We start from the raw sequence: 25,249 nt of genomic DNA on the forward strand, positions 1-25,249 counted from the left end.
AGTGCACTTTTATCGTACGTGACGAAAAGAATGATCGCTATGAATAACCCATAAGAGTAACTAGTCATAGTGACGAAAACCATTACCACACTGAGGATAAAAACTTATATATATATAAAGCGATATTTCATTGAACAGTATCGAAGTGTGATATTTAATTAATTCCAGGAATTTTCGAAGTGTGATATTTAATTAATTCCAGGATTTTACCATAACCCTGAATTAATAGGACGCTACATTTCTTCGTAATCACGACGATTCACATGAGTTCATTTCAATTGAATAATTCCTCGAGTTGAGGTGAAGGGAAGGAAAATATTTCTTCGATACTATTTAAGGAAACATTTTATTGCCTGCCATGTATTACTTTTTTCCCGGGTGTATTATCGAGGTTTGCCGTCGCGGGCGTGGCGCGAGCCGGCCGTCTGCGTTGCCGCGACCGGTCTGGGGCACCTGCGCGTATGTACGGTACTATCTGCGAGTACTCTGCCTACATTCGCACCTACTCGAGAGGATTTTCCCGAGCTGGTAGTTTTTTTCGCGTCGAACCGCGGGCCAAGGGTCGGGCCGTGACGTCACGCGAGGAGTACGCGTCGATCAGGGAGCACGTGAATTACGGGCGGACGCGAGGAAGACCGCCTCGGCGGGAGGTGGTGGCGGCGACATGGCGGCCCGGTTAAAAGCAATGCTCCCTGGCCGCTGGCAGCCAGTCCGCGCCCGTCAAAGAGTCAACGGCACGCCGTCGTTGCCGCCGCCGCCGCCGTCAGTCAGCCAATCCCCTCGCTCGGACGCGCGCGGCACGCGCTACGCTCCCGCCGCAGTCAACGTCAACGCTACTCGTCGCGCGGCGCGCCGACGGACCGGGTGGCTCTCGCCCTTCACTGTCGACGGAAGAGCCGGCGGGTGCAGACGGGACGCCGACGACGCGCCGACTCAGTCGCGCGCGCGCACTCGCGAGACCTCAACGCATCCCTCGGCTGGGACCGTGTGTGTTCGGGTTTTTTTACGCCGCCGGATTACGTAGGTGAGTACGAACTAGGGCAGTGGTCGTTAACCCGTGTTACGAGTGTGGACAGGGTGTAACGATATTTAAATAGATGTAACGGAATCCAAGGAGATTTATGGAAGTTTAAGGAGATTCAACGAGATTTAATGAAACGTAATGAAATGTAACGAAATTCGTAGCCACTGTTAATACGTTACTATCCTTGTTTAGAATGAAGTCGAAAAGTCCTGGAGAATGTTTTTCTACGGTGTATGGTTTGTCTGGAGCAATTTATTAAAAAATGGGGTATATCCTATAGTGCGGAATCAGCCGCGCTGACCTGCCTGCGGCAGGTGTCGCACTGAGCGCGACGAGTCAACGCGCCGAGGGTGAATAATTAATCAGAACTGCGCTTTGTCTCCTGCGTGATTTTTTTTATCCAGATCGGTTTTGGTGCTTTATTTTTTAATCAATTATTATGGGTCAATTATGCACTGTATAAAAAAAAAAATTGTACGGGACTTTTTGACCCCACTTTCGACGAGGATGGCGGTGTATAAAATGTGGCCACGAATTCTGTTATAGTCTGTATATTTCTGTATACACTCCTTGATAAACCTTCATATATGCCTTGATAAACAGAGTTTAATTTTTTTAATTCCCGTTTTCATTTGCCGTATTTTTTTTTCTTGCATTTTTTTCATGTCAGTTTTGCAATCCAATTTTCCTGTTCCGAGGATTTTTTTTACGGTCAAAAGTATGTCCGTGGCTTCGAAAATGATAAGAATTACCGGATTAAGGACACAAGGTGGTCGACAGGTGACGTTTCTCGGTCGTCGAACGGTCCGGGTCCTTTTTTTTTTTATCCCCTCGCAAATCAAAGTCGCGATTTGCACGCAACTCCAGCCGGAAAGCGTTACTCGGCTAATCCGCGAAAATCGTTTCGAGATTTAGGCCTTTCCCAGTCACGAAGACGATTCTCCACGCCGGTTGGAAAATCATCAGAGCCGCCGAGTAATCAGCCACTGTTCCCGTGTTATCCTGGAATGAGATAGCAAACCTTTTAGTTGATTTAGGTTTGTTTTCCCTGGCTTTGCGGGATAGAGGGTCGTTCTGCCCTGTTTGCGGGGGGCCATGGGGTGCGACAAGTGGGACGAGAAGAAATGTGCCAGGAAATTCCATTTATCGGACGCGCTGGTTGTGTCGGGAAACTGGAACGTCTTCCGGATGATTTAAGGGACTTGAAAGGGGAAGTCAGGATATATTTCCTATCTGGGTTTTATCTTCACTTACTTTTCTACCTATTGTCTGGGTGGACCTTTTCAATAAGTCTAATGGCGCGCCGTTAATGGTCAATTAGGCGCCTCTCGAATCCAGGAACGCGAAGCTCCTCCCGACGTAATTTGTAAGCATAATCGTCGAGGTAACTCGCCGACGTAATCGCCGCCGGTACTCGTCTCTCTTTCTCTTCTCCGGTTTACAGAAACCTCAATATTCAATTCGCAAACTCCTCTCGCCGATTTAGCCGGAAAATTTCTCAACTGTTAATAATTCACCGTTTCGGATTAAATGTCATGCCTTGTAACGTTTACTATTATTTGTAATTGGCTTTTATTTCTTATTTAACGTCTCTCGTATTTAGAACGGTATTGTCTCGAGCTCCTCGTCTAAATGTAGTCTCAGGAAATTTTCTAGGGAGGCGTCCTCTTGTCTCTTCGTGTACACTCGTCGACCGTGTAATTCGCTTAATGAGTAGCGCGTAACAACGCTGTGCAATTGCATGCCGAGGAATTTTCTACGGAAAATTTCCACCGGGCCGCAATTTGGCCAGCAACGATCGTTCTTTGTGGAATACGGATTCGTCAATGGTCGTTAAGGTGAAGTGAAACCGCCTTCAAATCGGTCGTTGAAATCACAGATGACGCAGGGTGGCACTCTGCAGTCAATTAGAGCACCAAAAACCACGAATCGAAGGGATTTTGGAGCTACATCTCGATTTCTTCATAATTTGTGTACGGAAACTACGTATGGAATTTGCCAATTAGTACAATACCCAATATAATTCGACACAGCTGTCAGTATATTAGGGTTGAGGCACAAGTTCTCGCCGTTTTAATTACGTTACGTTACGTTAATAATGGCAGAAGCTTATTACTCAACCTAATACTAGCAAATACAAAATATAGGTAATGTAAGTATTTAGCAGAATTTTTTTTTTTTCTTTATCGATGTCGATCGATCAATCTTCTCGGCGTCTTTCACTTCACCTTAAACGCTCGACCCGGTCTCTTAACCGAGGAAAGTTATTACGGAAAATTCTATCCGACCTCGGATTTCGTCACTCCGACTCGTTTAATTAACTGCTATTAAGTCGCGCTCGATACTTCTTTCGTACCGTGCGTTGCTTTTCGTCATTGCCGGTTTTCCTACTTTCGTAGGTATACATTTCGAGCCACGACGTATCTCGACGGTGATCTCAGTTGGTCGACCATTAGCGATTCTTCGAATCCGGTGTAATGTACCTAGAATTAGTAACTCGGTAACTTGAGTTTGCTAATTTCCTTCCTGCTCTCGGGGGAATGCTAGTTAAGGACCCTCAAAGTGTGGATAGTTACTTCGCTGATTATCCGTTAAATTCCGTAAACTAATTTACCAACGTATCCATATAATATGCACCGAGAAAGAAAATGTTGTTAGACTCACAAGAATATGCATTACAACAAAATCCTGCCATCAAATACGTCGAAAGGAATTACAGATTGAGTAAACAAAATTATTTCCAATCAACAACACCAATTCTTCCAGTCGACAATATAATGAAAAGTCAAGTAATCTGTGCTTTCTCAGGGTGTACGTATACAATATAAATACAGCTTTCTGATATTATGCATAAATTATTGAGGCACCTTTTAGCGTCTCCTTTTAAGCGCAAAAAAAGTCACGGATTTCCAAAGTCTCGAGGCATTTAAATGCCCGTCTTGTTCGTTAACGATCGTTGTCGTTAATGTTCGTTAACGAGGTCGTTGATGCGTTAGCGCAACGTGGTCGCTAGAGAGAAATATAAAAAAAATAGTCATCGGGAATGATTCACGATCTTCGGGATCGTCGAAGGTGTTGCTTATGGACGACGCTTCTCCAAGGTCGGTGCGAATAGTTCCCCTCGTTAAGAAAACCATTCTCGTATGTCCATTCTCATACATCGGCTGTCCGTCTCTCTCGTGCATCCTCGAGTAAGTGCTCAGTTTACGAACTCGAGTGGCCTTCTTGTACCCCTCCCTCCACCTGTACGAGGCTCCTGAATCTCGACGTCGAAGGTTGCGGCCGGAAACGCAATCCCCATTATTCGATTAACAGGTCATAATTAGCATTTTTCTCTTTTTCGGTATATCGAATCTTCTGACGTTTTACCACGTGGATATGGAGACTCTAAAGAAGGTCCTGACGTGCGTGAATTTTTTTTTTCTTTTTTTTTTCATAACAAAAATTGAAATTTCATGGGTATAGGGGAGATCCTTTAGCCTCCGTATTCACATTGTAAAGTTTGAAATGATTCGGTACACCCGGTTCGGATAAAAGTTTAAGAAACGAGACCTCTTTGACGCCACTTTAATACCGCCTTAATCTCCGAAGTTTACGGAAGAAATAGGAAAGCAAATGATAATATGTAGGAGCATCCTCGATAGGTTAGACTCACTCCAGTGACCTTCTCTTTCCCCCTTCTATCTCACTAGTGGCGCTGAAATTTCGCGGCCGGAGGTCGCGGACGTGATGCGGCCTCCTACAACCTTTAATTAATAATTAACACGCAGCGCGTCGCCCCGATCAATCCGAGCGTCTTCCTGGCGGTCGCCGTCCTGGGCGATTGGGAAAGAAAGGAGAGGGGGTTTGAAAACGCACAACTTCCTCGTTTTTCGCCTATGTCGGAGTGTCCCAGTCATGCGACATGCATTTCTTCACGCGATAAATGATGTGGAATAAATTTTTTTTTAACGCGGGTTTATCTCGTTCTTTAATTCCTTCACGGCAGCGTCGTCAGATCGTGAATTGTCACAGTAGGATTTCCCATGTTGTTTTAAAATTCGCATTTAACGTTAGACTTTATTTGGGTGGATCTTGAGGTAGGGGGAATTTCAACATAGGGGGGATCAACTTTGGATTTTATTTCTTCGGATCAACGTCGACGGGTCATGATTATATTCAAGAGGGAGAGGTCCACTTTGGATTCTGTAACTCTGCGAGGCACCTGCAGTAGGATCCGATAGACGAGATAAGGTGTACCTACAGTGCGGTCTCGCGCAGTGATAAGAGTCCGTTCAGCGACTGATAAGCCCGAAAGATAGATCCGAAAGTGTATCGGGCCGATGTGTCCAAGCGAGGCGGCTGGCATCTTTTGCAATCGGGTCTCTCGAAATGCCACGCTCGGTTTTGTCTCGCCTCCGCCATCAAGAAAGGACTTTAATATGGCGGTTATATAAGAGGATTCTCCCCCACCGCCCCGTGCTCGCCATTAATGCATTACAGCAGCTCGGCAAGTTGCAACTCCATGCAGCTATGCACTTTCCCTGGTGGCCTGGCTGGCTCGGGTCCCCGAGGTGCCCTGGCCTGCCACCAGGGGCGCCCCTGCAGGTGTAACCTGTATCTGCAGGTGTATCAGTTCTACCGGGGCGTAGGAAAATGCAACAAGATGCCTTAAAGTATAATAAAATGCGACAAAACGCACAGCTCATATCTCAATAACGAGATGACCCTCGCTCGGTCGCAACTGCAGCATGGTCAGGGTTGATTTCCAAGTTTCCACATTTTCCACATTTTTCACGTTACAACCCTCCCGACGTGCCCGAAATTCTCATAATTTCTTTTATACATAAAATATCCCGAGACTAAGTATCCGAAATCAGAAAAATTGGTGGATTGGCTCGGAGAGGTTAGGACGCCACTTTTGGATGATCGCGTTGCATCGCAGCTAACTTCACTGCAAATTGCACCTTCGGGCGTAAACTGTTAATTATTGCGAGGATGCAATAGGGGGGTCTTTACATATTACTGTAATTTGGAGTTTTAGTGTCGCTGAAGAATGCAGGCTACGAATTAACGACTGTTCGTTCGTTGCGCAGCTTTGGAACCGCCGGGAGGGAAACGGGAGGCGCGGGAAAGGTGGAGTGCCGGTTAATTTAGCAGCCGTGATTTAAAGTAATTGATTCAAGCAGTTCTAACGGCGATGGGCGGTTTTTTTTTTTATACGGGACTGTGATTTTTGTCTTATGGGCGTTGGGGTTCTAGGTCCCGAAGTTTCGCAGGGATTGACGGATGGTAATTTCTCCAATTAATGCCGACCATTATGGCCGCATAAATCTGCAGACCTGCCAGTCTGCCGCTTTATTACATTTCTTTTTTAGTTTTTTTCTTTCTTTCTTTGCGCTCGTACACCTCTTTATTTCCCGTTGACCTTCGATCGTACATTCGCTGGTGCTCTTCGTCGCGGTTCGACGACCGCTAGAGGCCATGACTAGCAGAAACCTGGCTTTAGGGAAGAGGTCGTTGAAACCCTGAAGAGATGGCCGGGGAATGTATTTCGCATCAAGGGAATCCATTCGACCTTTCCTTGAATAAGTTTCCGATCGTATACACTTAGGAAAGGAACCGTTGAAATTGGCGGCGTTATCCAAAATGGCGGCGCGGCGTTCTTCGGCGGGCGCCCCTGATGAGTCGTTCTCAAGTCGGCTTCTTTTCTCGAAACGTCGAGATAAGATATGCTAAATTCTTAGACGAAGCCTTATCTTGCGACAATTCTTCCGCGTCGTCGAGCGATGCCGAAAAAATCGTCACTATTGTAAGCGAGGATAGATAAATCCTCCGAGGCGCGAACTCCATTTTCGTCCTGAGAAGGACATTCGACATTGCGCAATCGCTAATCGTTGCACTTGCAACTCTTGGCTGCGTAAAGTGTAGTAACGGTCGTTAAGTCACCTCCCCAGGTACCAGTTTGATCTTAACAGGCTTGGATCATTTTCCAATCTTTCGTACTTAGGAAAGAAGTCGTGGAAAAAGATTTCGGAGATTCTGGAATTCTTTGGCGAATCCCATAAAGCGGCAAAATCCCTAAATGCGTATCATTCTTAATGCGAGATACGATGGAACGCTCGCCCGGAAAAAAAGTGTCGCCCATTAAACCCGCGTAATGGCGAATCCCCCCGAAGCGCGAATCTCCGTTTTCTTCCCCGGGAAGATTCGACATTGCGCAATCGCTAATCGTTGCACTTGCAATCCCCGCCAGCGTAAAGTGCAGCGGCAGTCATTAAGTCACCGGTGACTTCGCCGTCCATTTTTCTTCTTTTTTTTTTTTATTTCTTCCGCTTTTCGTCCCGTTAGCCCTCGACCACCTATTCCTTCTTTTGCTTCCGAAACGTTTTGTGAAACCTTGTTTCTCAGTTCACCTTGTCAATTAAGGATTACTTGCATTACCCGCGTTTAATACCCTGCCACCGGTTGCATCGGCCGCTGCATTACCACGTGTTAGTCGTCGGTGACGTATAAGAGATTACGAACGTCGATTAACACTCGATAGATGCTCGTTAAATGAGACTATTTTTTATCTGAGGGTACTGTTCGATTTACGGGTCGGGCTTATCACTCTGAAAAGAAACAAAGTAAATACAGAAGTGGGCTCGTTCATGTCTCACCTGGCCGACTCTTGGCGACCCATTTTCATTCAGCCTGGCGGTAGGAAAAGGGAAAAGGAAAACCGGAGGCCGACTTTTTCTTCGCTTTTCCGCCGGTGTGCGACGCTTAATCGACCAACCGGGGATACTACTTAAATGCCGTACGTACGCGTTGCGACGTAATGGTTACATTACACTCGCACTTTCGACCGGCGTATTCGAGCCGATCGAGCGTGAGCCACATTTCAGCTCGCCAGTCGCCTTCCCACCACTTCTTTCTCCATCTCGGACTCTCTCCCCTTTCTCTTTCCTTCCATCTCGACCTCTCCTTCTCTCCGCGGTTTCGCCTTTTCCCTTATCACGGCCTCTCTCGCGGGCACCAACGCCTGCATATGCGTATCTCTCTCCCTCTTGCACTTCCCCTTCTATTCTTCATCTCTCTCTCTCTCTCTTTCTGCTTCTGGAGACCCGCGTGGCACGCGAGTTAAGGTGCTTTCACAACCAAATACCCAAACCGACACTCCCTGCGTATTTCTTTGCGACTTTTTCGACATCTTCCTCGGTTCCTTCTCGACGCTCTTTCGATTTTACAAACGCTTAACAAAAGTCATCTCTTGGGAATTTCGTTAATCCTCGGCGATTCCTATTCCCGGTTTCCTCGACATTATACATAATCGAGGAAAATGATCACTTCAGATTTTGCATTAATCTTCGTCGATTTTTCTTCGCGGCTTCGAGGCGGATACGAGACATGACTTATCTCGTTTTTTCTTCGGCCGCCGTTCGTGATTAGTTGACATCCTTGTCTCTGGTCATTTTGTTTGAATGCTTCGATGACTTTGCCATATGTTTTTCAATGTTCTTTTTATCTCTCCCCCTCCTCTACTTATTATTTTTCCGGACTCCTCGAGGTGACTCCTTTCCGCGGTCGCACTCCTACGCGCTCCTTACCGGGGACTTGCGTAACTTTGGCCGAGACTGGCCCATTTTCTGCCCCGGGTAATGTATACGGTTTTCGCAATTCTCAAGTATTTGCTTGCTCCGCGCGTTTTGGACAGTTCGAGCACCGATCGTTTTGCAATGACCGCCACCCGATGACAATGATGACGGAGACGCGCGGCGAGGTGGCGCGGCCTTAGAAATTTCGATGAATCGGAGAAAGAAAGGGGCGAGGATTCTCCGTCTATTTGTTCCCCTTTTCGAGGATACTCGGAATTCCTTGGATTTCGAAAACTCGCCGAGGAATCGGTAATAATCACCTACTTAGGTCATAAACCGAAAAAAATGAAGTGTCGTTGAAACAAAGAAATATTTTGAATGGTACCAACGAAATATTTTCTTAACTCGGAGAATAATCATTTGACTCTAATAAACTGAATGTAATTGTCGCAATTCCGAAGAAATGTTGTATCCGATTTATTCGAGTTCATTTGAGCCTAATTAATATTACTCTGGTTCAAGGACATTTTTTTTTCTCTCGGTGCATTGCCCGTAAAAGGAATCGTTAAAAAGATAAAATTCATACTCAAAATTGTAAAGTGCAGATGAGGATCAGGCCTTTTAAATTCTCATATCAGGGCGACAAAGCGGTAGCGATAAGTAAGCCTGATAAAAACTGTCTCTTGAGAATTTTCTTAATTAACTTGGTGTTGAATATAAATTGACGCTTGTTTAGATCTCTTTTGATTTTGATTGATTGCTTCGAGGAGCCGCTGAAAATCTGATTTATCGACGTCTGTCTCTCGAGCCTTCGTAGTTGGGTTAGGTTCTCAGCTAATCGAGGAGCGTCGTTCCTTATCAATCAGCGATTTATAAGATCAATCCGAGATCAACGGGCTGCAGTATTGAGGCCTATCTGTGCATCCATCCAGAAGTCGGCCGACATTCCAGGCCGCATCTCATTGCAAATTAAATAAACCACGCCGAGACGGTTCTGAATTAGTTAGTTGACTCTGCTTGCCGACACTTCCTACAATTACCGTGGAACATATTCTTTATTAAGCGAGTACAGTTGGTCGATACTCGTTTTGACGATTTTTCCAAACCCTGATGCTGGGAGTACTTCCTGCCAGGATCAAACGTTTCCTGGGAACGTGTTGTGGTAACAAGTGTCCATTTATCCCCAAGTCTGTTTGAGATATTCGAAGAGGCACTGCCGAACGTGTTTATTATTTCGCATAATTAACACCCGGGCGTCTGCATCTGTTCATCTATTCATCAGATCCTTGCTAAGTAGAGGTACTTTGTATTGATCAGCCGAACCCTCGTTAAGGACTGCAAAAGCTCTAAAAACATAAAAAAAAAAATCTATTCATTAATGGCAAACAGGACGAAGACGTGTTACTCGCAAACATTTATTAAATAGCCATTCATTGTTTATCGATCATACGCTAATGTGTCTCCTAGACTTTATCCCATTAAAAAACATCCCATTCCGTATAATTATGCACGGATTATCATTGAACGTTGCGTGCCTGAATTGCAAAAATTGAAAGCGCAGGATTTATTTCCATCGATAAGAAATCCTTTGTCCACGTTGTATCGTAATACCGACATCTTCCGTAAGTAGTACTCGCGTCGTTTGATCAGCCAAAATAGGAAATCCCCGGGTCGCGATTCTTTTTGTAAAACCGACCATAGGCATTATATCTCCGAAATGTATATTTTTTTTTTATATTTAGTGGTTTCGATGACTAGATTGTCCATTCGGAAGACCTCGACAGTGGGTCAGTAGGCCAATTGTCATGTAGAGTCCATTCGAGTGCAACAACGCCGAATCGATCGGCATTACCTAATCCGAGGCGTTTCGGGTCTAACGGGTTGCCAAACCCTCCCGGGGACATTTCTTCCTTTTCTTTCCTTTTTTCTTTTTCGGGCAGACGGCGCTGAATCGAATTACTCCAATTTGACTCGGTTCACGGTTACACAACGCGGGGCCGACGTGTACCGAGCGTAACGCGTGGACGGACGCCTGAGAGTGCCACTGTACGGACGATGATGACACCTATTGAATTGTAGTCGATTGGCCTTGACGAAGGCTTGCTCCGAGTTGCATTGAAAGCGAAATCCACCGGCTCTTACCAAACCGGCAAGAAGAGTCTTCGGCGAGAAGTCTCCATTGTCGACGACGACTACGTAGAAGGGAAGAAGTTGCCTGCCGGAGTTCTGGGACGAGTAGAGTGGAGGATGGCAAAATTTAATCCGAGCTGCCCAGAAGATGCCATTCCTAATGACTAGTGAATTGGAAGAAGACAACAATTAACATGAGCTGTCCAAAAATCCCCGTTGCGGTGACACCCCCCAAATTACCCAAGAAAGTAACATGTTCCTTCTGCCGAAACCATTTGATTCGAATGACCAATGATTCAAGGAAATCATTTTCTTTCATTCAGAGAAAGAATTTCTCAGGGTGGTGAACGACCGTCGAAGAACGAGCTCGGGTGGCCGGCATTGTTCTTACGGACCTTCTTTAATTAGGAGGACATTAGGCACCTTTTGCACACCTTTAGTCGAGGAGGACTCGAAGCCACCAATTTAGATCCAACGATCCTTGGCCTTCGCTCTCGTATTTCCAGGGGCGGGGGAAAACGTCGGCTTTTTGTCCCCCCCTCGACTTTTTAACCGATTCATGGACGGCCACATGCACGCCTGTAAGAAAAGTCATTATTCCCACGGCAAGAACAACATTTGACTGCGCCGGACAATTACGGAGAACGCTTTTACCCCGCTGCAGACTGATACAGGAAACGTTTTCGTCGCTCTATGTACACGCTTACGCACCCACTCTTTGCTCAATGGCAGTCGCTGCCCCGTATCGCCATTACGGCTGGATTTTATTGCACTTCTTGCATGACACACGTATCCAGAAGTAACAACGCTTTCCTCGCGGTACGTCATTCGACTCGCCCTGGGATTTTCTTCTGCAGACCCTGAAGAACCTGGAAACGCACCTCTTCAGAGAATCGTTAGGCAAAGACGTTAGGTAGAGGCAGCTCTGAAGGATCCTCAAAGCCTTATTAGAATTCGTTCTTTATCGCGAAATTCCAATTTTTCATTTTCAATATTACCTCCTTGTCGCAGATTGTTCTCCAGTGTATTAGCTGGGGATTTTCTTACACCGAGAAATAAAAAGGAAATTCATTAAACTAGAGAAATAATTATTTGGACTCGATTGAACTCGAATAAATCGATCGCAACATTTCATCGGAATTACGGCAATTTATTTGAGTCAGGTAATCATTGTTTGGATGGAGAAAATATTTCTTTGGTTAAATGAATTTCCTTTTCTCAGTGCAAGGGAGGAAGGTGATTTCTGGAGATTAGTGAGGGCGAGCCGTTCTTCTGGGGACGTCGCGATGGCTAGGTTATGTCGTAAATTCGTTATCATTTATTGTGGTAGATATTTCCCCATTTCCGGCGAGGCGGGGGGGCAGGTTTCCTCGATCGAGCGATTCTGGCGACATGGTCTTGGCATGTCGTAGGACATATCGCGGGCTCTAGGCGAGGCGCATCGGCGAACCTACGCGTTAAGTAATACGTCCTCGATCACGTATGTAGCAAGGCACAGCGTAGGAGCGGTAACGCGACATTGTTGCGCTATGTCACGTCAGATTGTCCAGTAATCGCTCCTCGCGGCCGTAAACACGAAAAACCTATGAGTTTACACCGACAGACCACCTTGAATTTCTCTTTCGCCCGAACTCTACCCCGCTGAAAATCCCAACGCCCTGATAACAGCAGGTGTTTCTTTTTCTTTTTTTTTTTTTCTACAAAGTGTATACTCCGAATCGTTTCTCTTTGTTGCACAGGAGTAAATGGGATGAACGTGAATTATTTTTAACCTTGCCTACCTTTCTCGGGGTAAGCAACGCGCTCGTTTCTGGGAGGGAACGCGTAAAATTCCTGAAGGTGGACGCAAAATAACTCGTTCATTTTTTTTTATCTTCCTCTGCTGCAGACAAAGAGTCATCGGAGGAGCGAGGGAAAACGTCGAACATTGGACTCTGGAGCCTTGAAAGAATATCCTCAGCACCATGTCCATCATAATGCAGTACGTGGACCGGTTCCACGAGATCCTCGATAAAAACGCGGGTAAGTGTAGCGGCCAAGTCGTCCTCGGTACGACTTCCGGACGGCCTCTAAAAGCTAGTCCTTATGCCCAGGAGGAATGCGAATCCGCGATTTTGCCTCACTTTTCTCAGCTTTGCCTCGTCCTGGAGTCGTAAACCAGGAATTCTCCGTTCTTCCGTTCCTCGTCTCCGAAAGAAGGAGTTAAAGCGATGCGAAAGGTCAGGCATGCGTCTTTATGAATTCTTTCTTCCCTAAGAGGGAAACATGCAATCTTTGCGGTAACTGCCGCAAGATTCTTATTTTCCCTTTCAGATACGAGTCTTTATATTTAAATAGTTGCTCCGAAGCGTAGATAAAGAAGAATTTCTGCTGCGCCCGGGTGGTCTCGATTCGTGGTTCTTGTACAAGTATACCTCGCTTCGTGGATTATTTTCTTTCTTTCTTTCTAAGAAGACGTAATCATTGAAATCACTACTGAAAAATTATTGTCTCCTGTAGGAATGAAGTTTTTATTAGAAAAAAAAAAAAAAATAGAATGCACGTGCACCTCGTCGGTCTCGATCCGGGGACCCTGGCCATTAAATCACTTCGCAAATGATTATTTTTTCTTCTAGAAAAAAGAGTTATACCCCTCGCTAAATTACTGTCGTGAAATTTTTATCATCTCTTTGGAGGCAAGAATTCAAACGAGTTTTCTGAAAGGTGTGGGAAGAAAGAAAAAAAAAAGAGAATGCACCTACACCCTGTCGGTCTCGATCCGGAGAGCCCAAAATGAGATGCGTGCATACGTAGAATCGACGTTTCTCGAACCCGGGGGTATTTAACAGTCACGGAGTCAACAATTTCATATTCTTGTTGTGCCTCGTACACTGCATTCGTAATGAATCCCTGTGGAATACAGGTCTCGGTGGGCAATGTATTTTTAACAGAGCTGTGCGTCACTCACGTCACTTTTGGATCGCGAAAAGGTCGGTCCTTTCCTCTCGCGCCGGTGGATTGTTTTTTTCAAGGAGCAAGACTCGCTCCTCCGCTGCACCTGTGTTAAATTAAATCCCCGTACCTGCTCGCAAACGGCGAGTTTACTCGGAACTGCTGAATCTTGGCGCTCCCGCGATACGCCTTTTTTGCACGCGATAGACCGCCTTTTAGCTCGCAATTACGTCACCGTCGAAATAGCAACGTGCAATCAGTGCTTCCTATTGCGTAATAAATAACTATCCGTCGACTCGACGAATGTCGATCCTCGTGAGCGTGTCAAAATCGAAGTAATGTCCGGTTTCTTGCGCGTGCGCGGCTTTAAGGTGATATGAAAGTGCGATACATGCGTACATGAAAAAGTTCAAATATTGATAAAACTTTTCTCCAAACTGGGTGCACCGAATTATCGGAAACTTTAACACGCGATTATGGAGGCTCTGAGGAAGAACGCGCTGCCCGTGAATTTAATTTTCCGAAAAAAAAAAAAAACTTTTTTTTGCCCCTTGTCCGAGGTAAAAAAAAAGTGAGCCCTTTCATTATCGGCCGTGGGTATGAAAAAGTGCAAGAAAAATATCCTATAATTGCGATAGTAATCACAGCAGCAAGGCTAAGTATAGTTATAACATTACTTCTTTTGGAGCATTGAATAACGAATAATCCTCCGGATGACGAACTTTAATTATCGGTTGATGTGGATCGTTGAGCTAGACGTTGCCTCAGGTTGTTCTAGGATTATTTAGACGGCATTCTGCAAAGAAACGTGTCACTGTTAGGTCGTACGACGTTCCTTCGGCCAATGTTGCGAGTTACCTTCGATTTTGCAAGGCCCGATAAGGATTTTTGTCGGCGACTTGCGAAACCAAGATGGACGGTCTGTGTATCTATGTTGGGGTCACCGAGAGAGCGTCCTTGCTTGGTTTAGCGACACATCGAATCGATTTCCCGGGGCCGGGGGCGAGAATTAGTCAGAATTAGTCCCGAGACTCATTTAGTAGACATATTTATAGTGGGACTACCGGCAAAAATGTGTCCCCCAAGTCGTGATAATCGCGCAATCCTCATGAACGAAGAAGGACGAATTCCGCGCCGCGCTGAAAAATGGCCGATGAGAAATGCATGGACACGGCCGTGTAAAAAGGGGTTCCGTCACGCGGAGATCCGAAGGTTCGATTAGGAGAGGCGATCGACAGTTTGCATAACGAGTTTGAAAGTAGCTTTATAATCGCGAAACCCACGACTTGTTCGAAATACCTACTGCGCGCGAAGCAGCGGCCATTTGAAAGAATCCAACATGGCCGCCGCGTCGGTCGGGTTTAATCTCGAGGCATAGTTTTAAGGTCAACTTCGTCTTGAGATCCCGGCCGAATTTATTCCGCGAGTCATCGATTTTGCCACGACACTAAGGGGGGAAGAACGAGAGCCTCCGTAGGAGGAAGGAAAAGATTGACTTTGAAAAAGCGTTGAGAGGAAAAGGACCAATATGGCCGACGCATCATCTGCGCGGCGGAAAGTGCGCGTCGGGCGGCGAGAGGTCGCGCGGATTTCTTTCTTTTTCTCCTTTGGATATCCTTTTAATATCCTTTTAATATCGAAGCACCTGTTGCTTGGCATGATCGCTTGACTTTGCGACGCGATTTTCATTTATGAAGAAAGGGATGTCGGGTGTCAACGTTGAGGGAAACCGAAGGTGTAAAGGAAGAAACGGGTGGCGGCCATCTTTCTTTGGCCGTCGTCGTTTGCGGATACAAAATCACGTATGTGTGCGTTGCATCGAAGGATCGCCAATACTACGTTTCCTTACGTCTCGAGCTTCAGTTCCCTCGTCAGAAATCTCAGCTTTTATGCTCCATCCGTTTCTTCATAAATCCATGCGTAGCGGCCCATGCGCGCCATGACACCTCGCTCCGGAGACTTTAATTCATGCACGCCGAGGAGACGGTCGGACGTCAGCGAGACGATGACTTAACAGGGGAGTTTTACACGCTGCAATACTGCATACGCAACCGATATCGTAAACATTGCCTGCAATCGCTAAGAATTATCATTAAAGCCACCATTGACGTAGCGCCGTCACCTCCGCCGGTCGGACGGTGATCGGAAAAAAGCGCAAACTGCTGGGAGCCAGTAAAGCCTGCTGCACTGTATGTTAACATTTATATGTTAATACGCAGTTTGCGGGATGCAAAAATGCCCAGGGCATTCAAGTAATCTTACCACGGTATTTGTTGGCTGCCGCCGTGGTACTTGGAGCCGGAGCTGCTTCTTGCAACCTCTGTCGTGACTTTTCGCTTTCATGACTTTACGGACCACTCAAGTGAAATGTGAAGTTCATCTCTTGCGGCGTAAAGGCCTCGTTAACTTGCATTTAAGATCCTCCGGTGACGGGGCACTATCATTACAAATGGCGTTCATAAAAACTGCGTAAAACTGCGGTTGGGATTTTTTAATAATTTTTCTCTTTTTTTCTCTCCTCTTCAGGATTAATTATAAAGCGACACCGCGATTACATGAAGGTCTTTTTTAGATGCGCGGACGACCAATTGGTTCCTCATGAAGTCGCCTTTCCCGACGTTGTTCGCATGTCTGAGCTACGTCTACATAGTCAAAGTCCTCGGGCCGAAGCTGATGGAGAACCGGAAGCCCTTCCAGCTGAAGAACGTCCTGATAGTGTACAACCTCTTCCAGGTGATCTTCTCGACGTGGCTCTTCTACGAGGTATGTAATCCCCGGAGCTTGCTCTTGCACGTTGGTCTGTGCGACGGAAACATTGGAAGCATTAGATAAAGAAAAGCGTACCAGGCGTTGATGTTGCCTCCGTTTCGTCGACCTTAACAAGGAATACCTGAAGATTGACAAGCCCACGTCCCCAGTAATTTCCAGGAGTCCCCTCGAAATCGCTGCACCCAGAACCAGACTGATTAAACTCAACCACTTCGATCTCTGCCCTATTAGTCGGTAATTCTTCCCCGGCGATCATTTCGTCGTCCAGCGAGCAATCTGCGGAAAATCGTTGTCACGTGTCCAGGACACGTAATGGCTGGCAGAGACGTGCTGAATGAGTTCGATCCTTTGGTCCTGGGTCGCGAGAAAAATGTGTCGGAGGACGGATAATCTTTATTTTGCGAACGCAGTGCCTGATGGGCGGCTGGTGGAGGCAGTATAATTTTCGCTGTCAACCGGTGGACTATTCGAACAGCCCGACGGCCATCAGGGTAAGTAGTCCCGGTTATTTGGCAGTTTCATGAAAGAAGACACCGACGTTGGACCTCGGGATCACTTGACGAACTCCGACCGAGAGATCACGACCGATTTCCATCACTTTGCGGCGCTTCTCCGAATATGACATCTCGGATCGTGGATCGTTAAGCGTGCTTATTTTTCCGCTTCCGTAATATTCCGGCCACGTTGCTCTCCTCCTCTTTTAGTGTACCTAGCATTTCTCTACTGCACTAACAATTTCCAGGGCTGCAACCAGCACGAGAGGGACTCGGGATTGAAGAGATAAATGATGCGTCTGTGGACCAGAGTGCGTGGGTTTCCACTGTGCCTGGCAAGGAGACTTGGAAAAGTTTAAAGGAGCTTCAAGAATGTCATCGGCATCTGTTAAAAGACGTCACGGAGCCATGTTGAGAAATTACCGCTTGCAATTTAAGGACTCCTTGCACTCAAGGAAAGGCACAATTTAGAAAACCAAGAATCGGGTTGTTTTAACTGGACTGGGTTGTTAAATGTGCCCTTACTATTTTTTTCTAACTAAAATTATCGGATGTTTTTAGGATATTATCTGGTCGCATTGATTATTTTTCTGCTAAATTCAGAGATTTTCAGGGTAGATGTAAGAACTCTCTACCCGAAATTTATCTAGTAGTATTGAGGTAATCACAATCAGACTTCAGTAACCAGAATCTTTTAGTCATATTACTCAGACTTTCTCATTAATGATGATTAGAGGCCTTTTAACCAGGCATATCTGGTAGCATTAACCGGAACTTTTTTTGAGTGTCTGAAAAGTCCAAAGATGAATGGAGCGCTCGCATCTTTTGTCTCGGGGTAGAAATTGGAGCACTGCCTGTGTACAATTCTTGCTCGCTTTATTGTCAGTCCGACGAGAGAAGTGACAATATTCCCGTTTATGTAAAAAAAAACGATGAGGCATTCTCTGATCAGGACTCGCCAGGCACCGTGAAAACTACGAAATGGAATGAATAAGTAAAAGTTTGCGAAACGTATCGATAGACGCATGATCATTGTGATAACAAGGTAGCTTGCTCGTCCGGTTACTTCATTAGATAACGATTCTTTCAGCTGCCAAAGTCACATGTGATCTTGCTGTAAGGCTTAGGTTCCTAGAACCTTGGCCAACCCTAAATCTTAGGTGGTCAACGAATCCCTGCAACGGGCTCTGGGAGCTCCCGTGGAAGCTTAAAAATCTTCAGATCGGCCAGCAAGGCACGTCGCACAGCTCCTCGAGAATAAATGTTCAAATGACAATCCCTCCATGAAGTGGATTTGCAATAATTTCAATACATTTCCTTAATAAATCCCGAGCCATGACTGGCGTGTCTGCGTTTCTTATTACATGGTTCACTGTGCATCGCGATTGCACCGTCGTGGAAGTCCGAGTCATTTTTACTTGTTATTTTGTTTTTCTTCAGTATTGAATGTTTTCCGTGAGATAATCGGCTGTCTTCAATTCTTGGACGTTATCATTTTGCAGCGTTTGTTTCTTGAGCTGGTTGAACATGTCCCACGTGTCTTGCTTGTCAGTTAAGTGTAGATAGTAGGTGCGAGTATGGTAACGCTGAAGACGAAAACGGGCGCATCAGACCTGGTGATGGTTAGTTCTTTCTCTTTTTTTTTTTTTTAACCGAGGAAATGGCCTCTGGGCGGTTGTGGTTGCAGATAGGATTGTCCGGATGGCTGACGGGGGAGTATTCTCTCAGGTGTCAACCGGTAGACTACAGCGATCGGCCTGAAGTACTAAGGGTGCGTTACTCGTTAACAGTCTGCAGAGAACACTGTAAATTGAAAGAGACATTTTTTTTCACGGCATGGACCTTAGGGCCGCAACGAGTTGTACTTAATCGGTACACGTGAAATGCCAAGAACAATTCCAACAGAACATCCCTACTCTTCCTCATGATGCTATACGCAACACTCCACATTCGACGCTGAGCGGCAAATATCACTTTTTATTAGGGGAAAAAAAAAAAGAAAAAAAAGAATTCTTATAGCAAAGAGGTTTTTACCCGTTATTATCGCCAAATTAAATTTTGCGGGGTTAATTTGATATTTTCTCCAAAAACTGTCATTTATTCGCCATTAATAATCTTTCATGTCAAGTATTAAATGGCTGAGTGTTAAATACATTTTATCACAGAAATGATATAACTTCCATTAAAATGTTCAATGCCTGAAACGAACTTTGTGCGTGATATTTTTTTTCTTTTCGCAAATTCATTTTCACGCGATGTAAATTTGCAACGTCGATGATTACTACAAAGTCAATTTCGCTGGAGCCGAGAAATTTCTTGATCAAGAAACCCTTGGATTACTGAAATTAATTAATTTCGCCTAGAAAGTAAATTTTTCGCTCAGTGCATACTCCACGCATTCCTTAATTCCCCATAAAGACGAGGTCGTGATCGACGTAAGTGTACAAATAGATTGTGCGTAGAAAGGCTTTAACTTTGAGATTTAGCAAGTTTCTCTGCAAGGAAATTCAGGATTAATTATTTCCTCTTACTTTTTACGAGCATATTTTTTTTTTAACGGAATTTCGAAGTCCCCCGATTTTCCCGGGTTCGGTTTTTCTTGACTTGCAAATCAGCCTCGTGTACGTTATTTCCTAGGCATGCGAGACATTGCCAATACGTTGACTAAACAGAGCAAATGGGCAAATAGTATCGCGACTCCGTAATTACGCTAACTCGTCACTGGAAGGACAGTTCTGCGGAAGGAAAGGCCTAACATTTCAATGTCAAATACCGCCCGAATGACGAAAACGAAGAAATATTCAACATATTGCATAGTTCGAAGTAAAATGCAAGATGTATACTGTTTTTTTTTTCTTCTTTTTTTTTATAGGAATGTCTCGATTCAATGACGATTTTTCCTCGCTTGAGTATATTCGATTCGACCTTCGCCTTAAACCTTCACCCGGCACCTGTAAAACGCGTGAATGACACCTTCTCAGGATAAACACGAAGTCGTAACACTAACACGTAGTGAAATGGTCTTTTGGCTATGCAATTAACATCTACCCAGCTGCAAGATAAAAAGAAAATCTTAACACGCACAACGCAACAACTCGCAAAGAACTTTACATCTATGACAGCACAAGAATCACTCCTGAACTCTAGATTACCCTCGTAATAGTCTTTTTAACCCTCTCAGCCCTACATTCTTTGACATCTTCGGTCGAATCAGTATAATTTATTAAAAAATGGAATTTTTATCGACTGCCTCATGTGAGAAACGCTGAGAAAAATGTCGGAATTGAGGAATTCTTTTTTCGAGCAGTTTGGAGTGAATCAGCTTTCGAGCGCGATTCACTTAATTTTGGAAATCTGAGTTTTTAGGATTTAGGACTGAAAGGTTCTCTAAAAAAAAAAAAAGTACTTCCTCCAATCTTAGCACGATTCCTTTACCAACGACACAGCACTGTAACAGGAAACACCAACTGTAAACCCGACACGTAGTAATTTGTGCCTTAATGCAATTGCAAATACACTGACAATGTAATACTACTTTCAATGGCGGCGTGTTTGACGAATGATACTAATAGTACTTTTGCCATATACAGATGGTCCACGCCTGCTGGTGGTACTATTTCTCCAAATTCACGGAATTCATGGATACGGTAAGTTGTTAAATAAGAATTGTCACAATTTTATGTGATAAGCCTCCATTTATTGTAGAAATCTATTGCACTCGTTAATGAGTAGATAAAATTCTTCAGCCAATAATCGCTGTCTTCTACTTTGGCAGATTTTCTTCGTGCTGAGAAAGAAGAACGACCACGTGTCCACACTTCACGTAATTCACCATGGTTGTATGCCGATGTCGGTGTGGTTCGGCGTTAAATTTACACCTGGTAAGTGGAGTTTGTACTTAGTCGAATGCATTGGTTCGATGCACGGTTCATATTTGTCTTTCTATACTGAAAGGTACTCTGGAATCTTCCCTTGGTCGCAAATCCAAGTGAGCGTTACAACTGAAACGACCTTCTCCAAAATAATTCTCCAGTGTTGAATCTCTCCTTTTTACCTGTTGATTTCTTGAAATTCAAAATGTCCAAATCAAAGAAATAACGAAAACTTAACCATTCCAGGCGGCCATTCGACGTTTTTCGGGCTGCTGAACACCTTCGTCCACATCGTGATGTACACGTACTACTTCCTGGCCGCATTGGGGCCCCACATGCAGCCCTACCTGTGGTGGAAGAAGTACCTGACGGCTTTCCAGATGCTGCAGTTCATCGCCATCATGGTGCACGCGTTCCAGCTCCTCTTCATCGACTGCAACTACCCCATGGCGTTCGTCTGGTTCATTGGCATGCACGCGCTGATGTTCTTCTTCCTGTTCAACGAGTTCTACCAGCAGAGCTACAGCCAGAAGCAGTCGAGGCTGAGGGAGAAGTGCGCGGCGGCGAACGGCGTGGCGAACGGGAAGGAGAGCTCGACCACGGCAAACGGCACCTGCAACAACAGGAGAAGGGATGCTGCGGATTACTACGTCAAGGGGGAGAGTCTAGCGGCCAGCGAGTTGCACCTGAGAAAGTCTCGGTACTCGTCGGTGACCGAGTGACCGGCCACCCTCGGGTCTCGCCCATCCCCGGGGACACCGGACGAGAGTCCTGCCGGCGCTTGTCCTCCTCTTAAACACGCTCAAACTCTCATTTCTCGCATATCTCTCGAGTAGGGAAGGAAGTCGAGGGCCAGACCCCTCGGCCTTCGGCCCTCGGAACGTCGCCGGACGCGCCCCGAGTCGAGTCAACGATACGTATGCTGAGAGACGCACCCTACGTGTACCGGCAACCGAGAACAGTGCCGGGCTGTGATATATAAATGTCGAGGTACTCCGCGTTTTTAGATACTTTTCTCTCGGTCGGACTTTGCGTCGGCAATTTAGTTTAGGTCCGGTGCGCCACTACCTTAGGTTAAGCCGAAACCGCTGGTACCGAGATTAGGGGCCTGGACCCAGATCTAGGGTGCTGGTTTCCTAGCCTAGGTCGGTGGCACCAGAACCCTCGCCTTTGGTCCGAAACACCAGTACCTGAGCTTAGATCAAGCCGAGAGAGCATCGATACCTCAGCCTGGGTTGGGGGCACCGGGGTCTTAGTCTAGGTCGGACGCAATGGTACCTCGTCTTCCCTGCATTCGTGATACGGAGCAAGAAAGTGTAACGCCGAATGCACGGAAGTCGTACTTTTAGTGTTACCGTCTATCGTTCTCTACCGGAAGTCGAACAAACGCGCCAAGATTAAGGGCTCAGGAGCTTGGATCCAGATCTGGAGCACGGGTCTCCAAGCCTAAATCGAGGACACCAGAACTTGAGCCTAGATCAAACAAAACTAACATCGATACCTCAACTTAGGTCAGGTACATTGAGACGTTATTGTTAGTCTAGGGCGGGGACGCCAGTACCTTAATCCTGACCGGACGCAATGGCACTTCGTCTTCTGTACACTCGTGATAGAGAGTAGTAAATTTTAGCGCCGAAGGCACAATAGTCCTACCTTTGGTGTTACCGCCTATCGGTCTCTGCTGGAAATCAAGGAACCGCGCCAAGTTTAAGTCCTCGGATCCTGGATCCAGACATCAAACCAGATAACACCAAAAGCACGATGGTGGGTTAGACAAAGTCGTGCTTTTGGTGTTACCAGAATTTTCTATCAGAATTCACTACCGCACCGGAACCTTGACCTAGGTCCGATCATACGCCAACTATCCCGGGGCCAACCAACTATTCCAATCTGGACCTAGAATCCGGATGAAGGGATACGTTCTTGTAAACGCACAAGTCCGAAATCGGGACCAAGCGGGACCGACCATAGACGCACATCTGTTAAGATATCCTCCCTTCACCAGCACCTACAAAAACCCCATTGAAATGAATCCCACTTAAGCATAAATTGACCTTCACCTTGAACACTTTCGCTCCCAAAAATCCAGAAAATGATCTTCCGTCTTCCTGCAGATGTTACCTCGTCTTCCAAACCGTCGCCATTAGGTCGATCCCCCTAAAACTCCAGAAAGGACAACCGATTTAGGATAAAAAGTGAAATCCAAGAGGCGAGATAGCGCGCTCGGATGTACGTAGAGACACAACGACATCAGCCTATTATATTGTACATACGTATGATGCGTAAGTGTTGACGTTTACGACGAACATCACCTATTTTGAGACTCGGGCCGGACCGCCGAGGACTGGCGCAGATTTTATCGCGACGTTTTATCCGCGATGTCTTTACCGATCGCGGTCGTCGAACGACGGCCGTGCTTCGATATACATGCGTCCGTCTTTTGTAGTCCTTATGGCTCGAGTGTCCTGTACATAGGTAGGCTAGTTTTGTACCATTGTAATGTCGAGGTGTGACAGTGCCAAGTGGCTATCCGTAGTCCTCTGGCTCTCCGCCTCGCTGGCCCTCCTCCAGGGCCGCCAACCCCTAATCGATCTTCGAATAATGTTAATTTATATACACCTATACATACGCACATTAATGATTCTTTTAGACGCGGCTCTGTACATAAAGGTTTACCGTAGAGAGAATGTAGCTCACGTGTGCGCGAAAGGGCGGGATGTCCCAAAAGCAGGCTAACATTGTACACCGTAGATCGTTTATTCGCGCGTCGCCATTGATATGCGGCGTCGCTTTATGGCGGTTCTTTGCGGGTTCATGGGATCGCCGTTCAGCTCCCTGTGGACAGAAATTAAGGGCGTTGAGAGAAGATTCTCGAGTGACTTTGCACGGGGATGAGAGAAAGAGTTACCGATAATGTCGCCTAGTCGTCCTTATTTTCGCGGTAACGCTCCCATGGACCATTGCCACCGTCTCGTGCATACTGTAATGCACCCATTAAGGCGATGCGAAAGTGGCACTTGAGGAATCGAATCGTTTATGATACTTTATTCCTAAGGGCATCGAATAGTTTGACATTTTACCACGTGAATATGTAGACTCTGAGGAAGGTCTCGACACCCATGAAATTCCACTTTTTACTTAAAAAAATAAATAAAAAATTGTTTATAATGAAATATTGAAAAAAAAATTGATATTTCATGAGTGTCCGAACCTTTCTTAGGGTGTCCATGTTCACGGGGTGAATTTTCAAACAATTCGGTGCACCCAGTTTGGGAAAAAGCTTTCATAAAGAAAACCCCTCAGGTGCCTCTTTCCCTATACCTTAAGGCGATGTGAAAGTTGTTCGTTAAACTTTTCTGCAAACTCGATGTACCACATAAACGTGGAGGCCAAATGTCATGACACTCGTAAAACTTCACTTTTTATAGAATGAATTAAAAAAAGTATCTATAAACAAATTTTCAAGAAATTGAAATTCCATGGATGTCAGGACCTTTATAAGAGACCCCGTACTCACGTGGTGAAATTTGAAACGATTCGGTACACCTACTTCGGAGAAAAGTTTTATAAACGAGACCTCTTCGACGCCTCTTTCGCATTGCCTTAACGCGCTTTTCTGGTGTTGGTACAGGGCCTGTAAAATTATGCCACGTGTCATTGGTGATTTAGATGAGCAATCTTAGGGTAGGAACGCGTATTGGCAAGATCGGTGGACGTGGCTGAAGTTTGAAACGTTCTGTGGATGTGTCTTTTCATTTTAGACGCTTTTTCTATAAAGTTCGTCTCGCTCGTACCGAACGTTCCAAGTTTTAGTCGTACAGTAGATTCTAATAGTCGATGAAAAGAGATATCCGATATTTTGAGTCTTTTGACACATCCCGCGCCGCGAGAGGGAACCGCCATTCGTGAAGTTTTACCGCCGAGGTTGTAGAACGTACTTTATTTTATATATACATATATACATATATAAATAGGCGTTGGCTGTTTAGATATTAAAGGATCGGTTAAGAGAGAAAAGAGAAAAAGAGAGAACTTTCCCTTTAAGCGGCGGAACTTGACGTTGTCTTGTTGCAAGCTTTCCACCGTTTTGGGATGAGAAACTGCCAGCTCGAATTATATGATTCGAGGCTTCCAAATTTGTCAATACATAATTCCTCCCCGTTATCCCTTGCTGTATGAGCGCGTATGTGCCTTATGTAATATCAATTAAAACACTTATGGAAACGTGTTGTGAATATTTTTTAATTTCGGTCTTTACCCGATGCCAAATTCGATGGATCCTAATGATTGGCTAGCATGTGCCACGTAATGTATCTTGCGAGAAATAAAAGGTTTACAATTATTATTATATTCGGTAGCTCTCATTATCTGGTGCTCTCTTATGCATGCTTAATTTATTATGATTTAGAACTAGCAATGTGAGCTTTTATTACAATTTTTTTTCCCATTTAAGTTGTAGTTCGGTAGTTT

General features: G+C 45.4%; 1 protein-coding gene across 4 annotated transcripts in view; it reads left to right on the forward strand.

Annotated features, from left to right (window-relative positions):
* Positions 1 to 25,007, forward strand: part of LOC105704060 (elongation of very long chain fatty acids protein AAEL008004) — a 41,843-nt gene extending 16,836 nt beyond the window's left edge. The window contains exons 1-8 of one of the 4 annotated variants that reach the window (XM_012432943.2): positions 697 to 1,024; positions 12,602 to 12,735; positions 16,217 to 16,407; positions 16,824 to 16,904; positions 18,595 to 18,678; positions 20,498 to 20,554; positions 20,683 to 20,788; positions 21,026 to 25,007. In XM_012432943.2, coding sequence (XP_012288366.1) covers positions 12,678 to 12,735; positions 16,217 to 16,407; positions 16,824 to 16,904; positions 18,595 to 18,678; positions 20,498 to 20,554; positions 20,683 to 20,788; positions 21,026 to 21,501 — 1,053 coding nt within the window. In that variant the 5' untranslated portion in view covers positions 697 to 1,024; positions 12,602 to 12,677 and the 3' untranslated portion in view covers positions 21,502 to 25,007. Of the gene's footprint in view, positions 1 to 696; positions 1,025 to 12,601; positions 12,736 to 16,216; positions 16,408 to 16,823; positions 16,905 to 18,594; positions 18,679 to 20,497; positions 20,555 to 20,682; positions 20,789 to 21,025 lie in introns of those variants that run through there. The other 3 variants (XM_012432942.2, XM_012432940.2, XM_012432941.2) reach the window with 3 other exon arrangements.
* Positions 25,008 to 25,249: the final 242 nt, after the last annotated feature.

The sequence above is a fragment of the Orussus abietinus genome, unplaced genomic scaffold, assembly GCF_000612105.2.
Source record: "Orussus abietinus isolate OABI.00-Male unplaced genomic scaffold, Oabi_2.0 scaffold11, whole genome shotgun sequence".
NCBI classification, from domain to species: Eukaryota; Metazoa; Arthropoda; class Insecta; order Hymenoptera; family Orussidae; genus Orussus; species Orussus abietinus.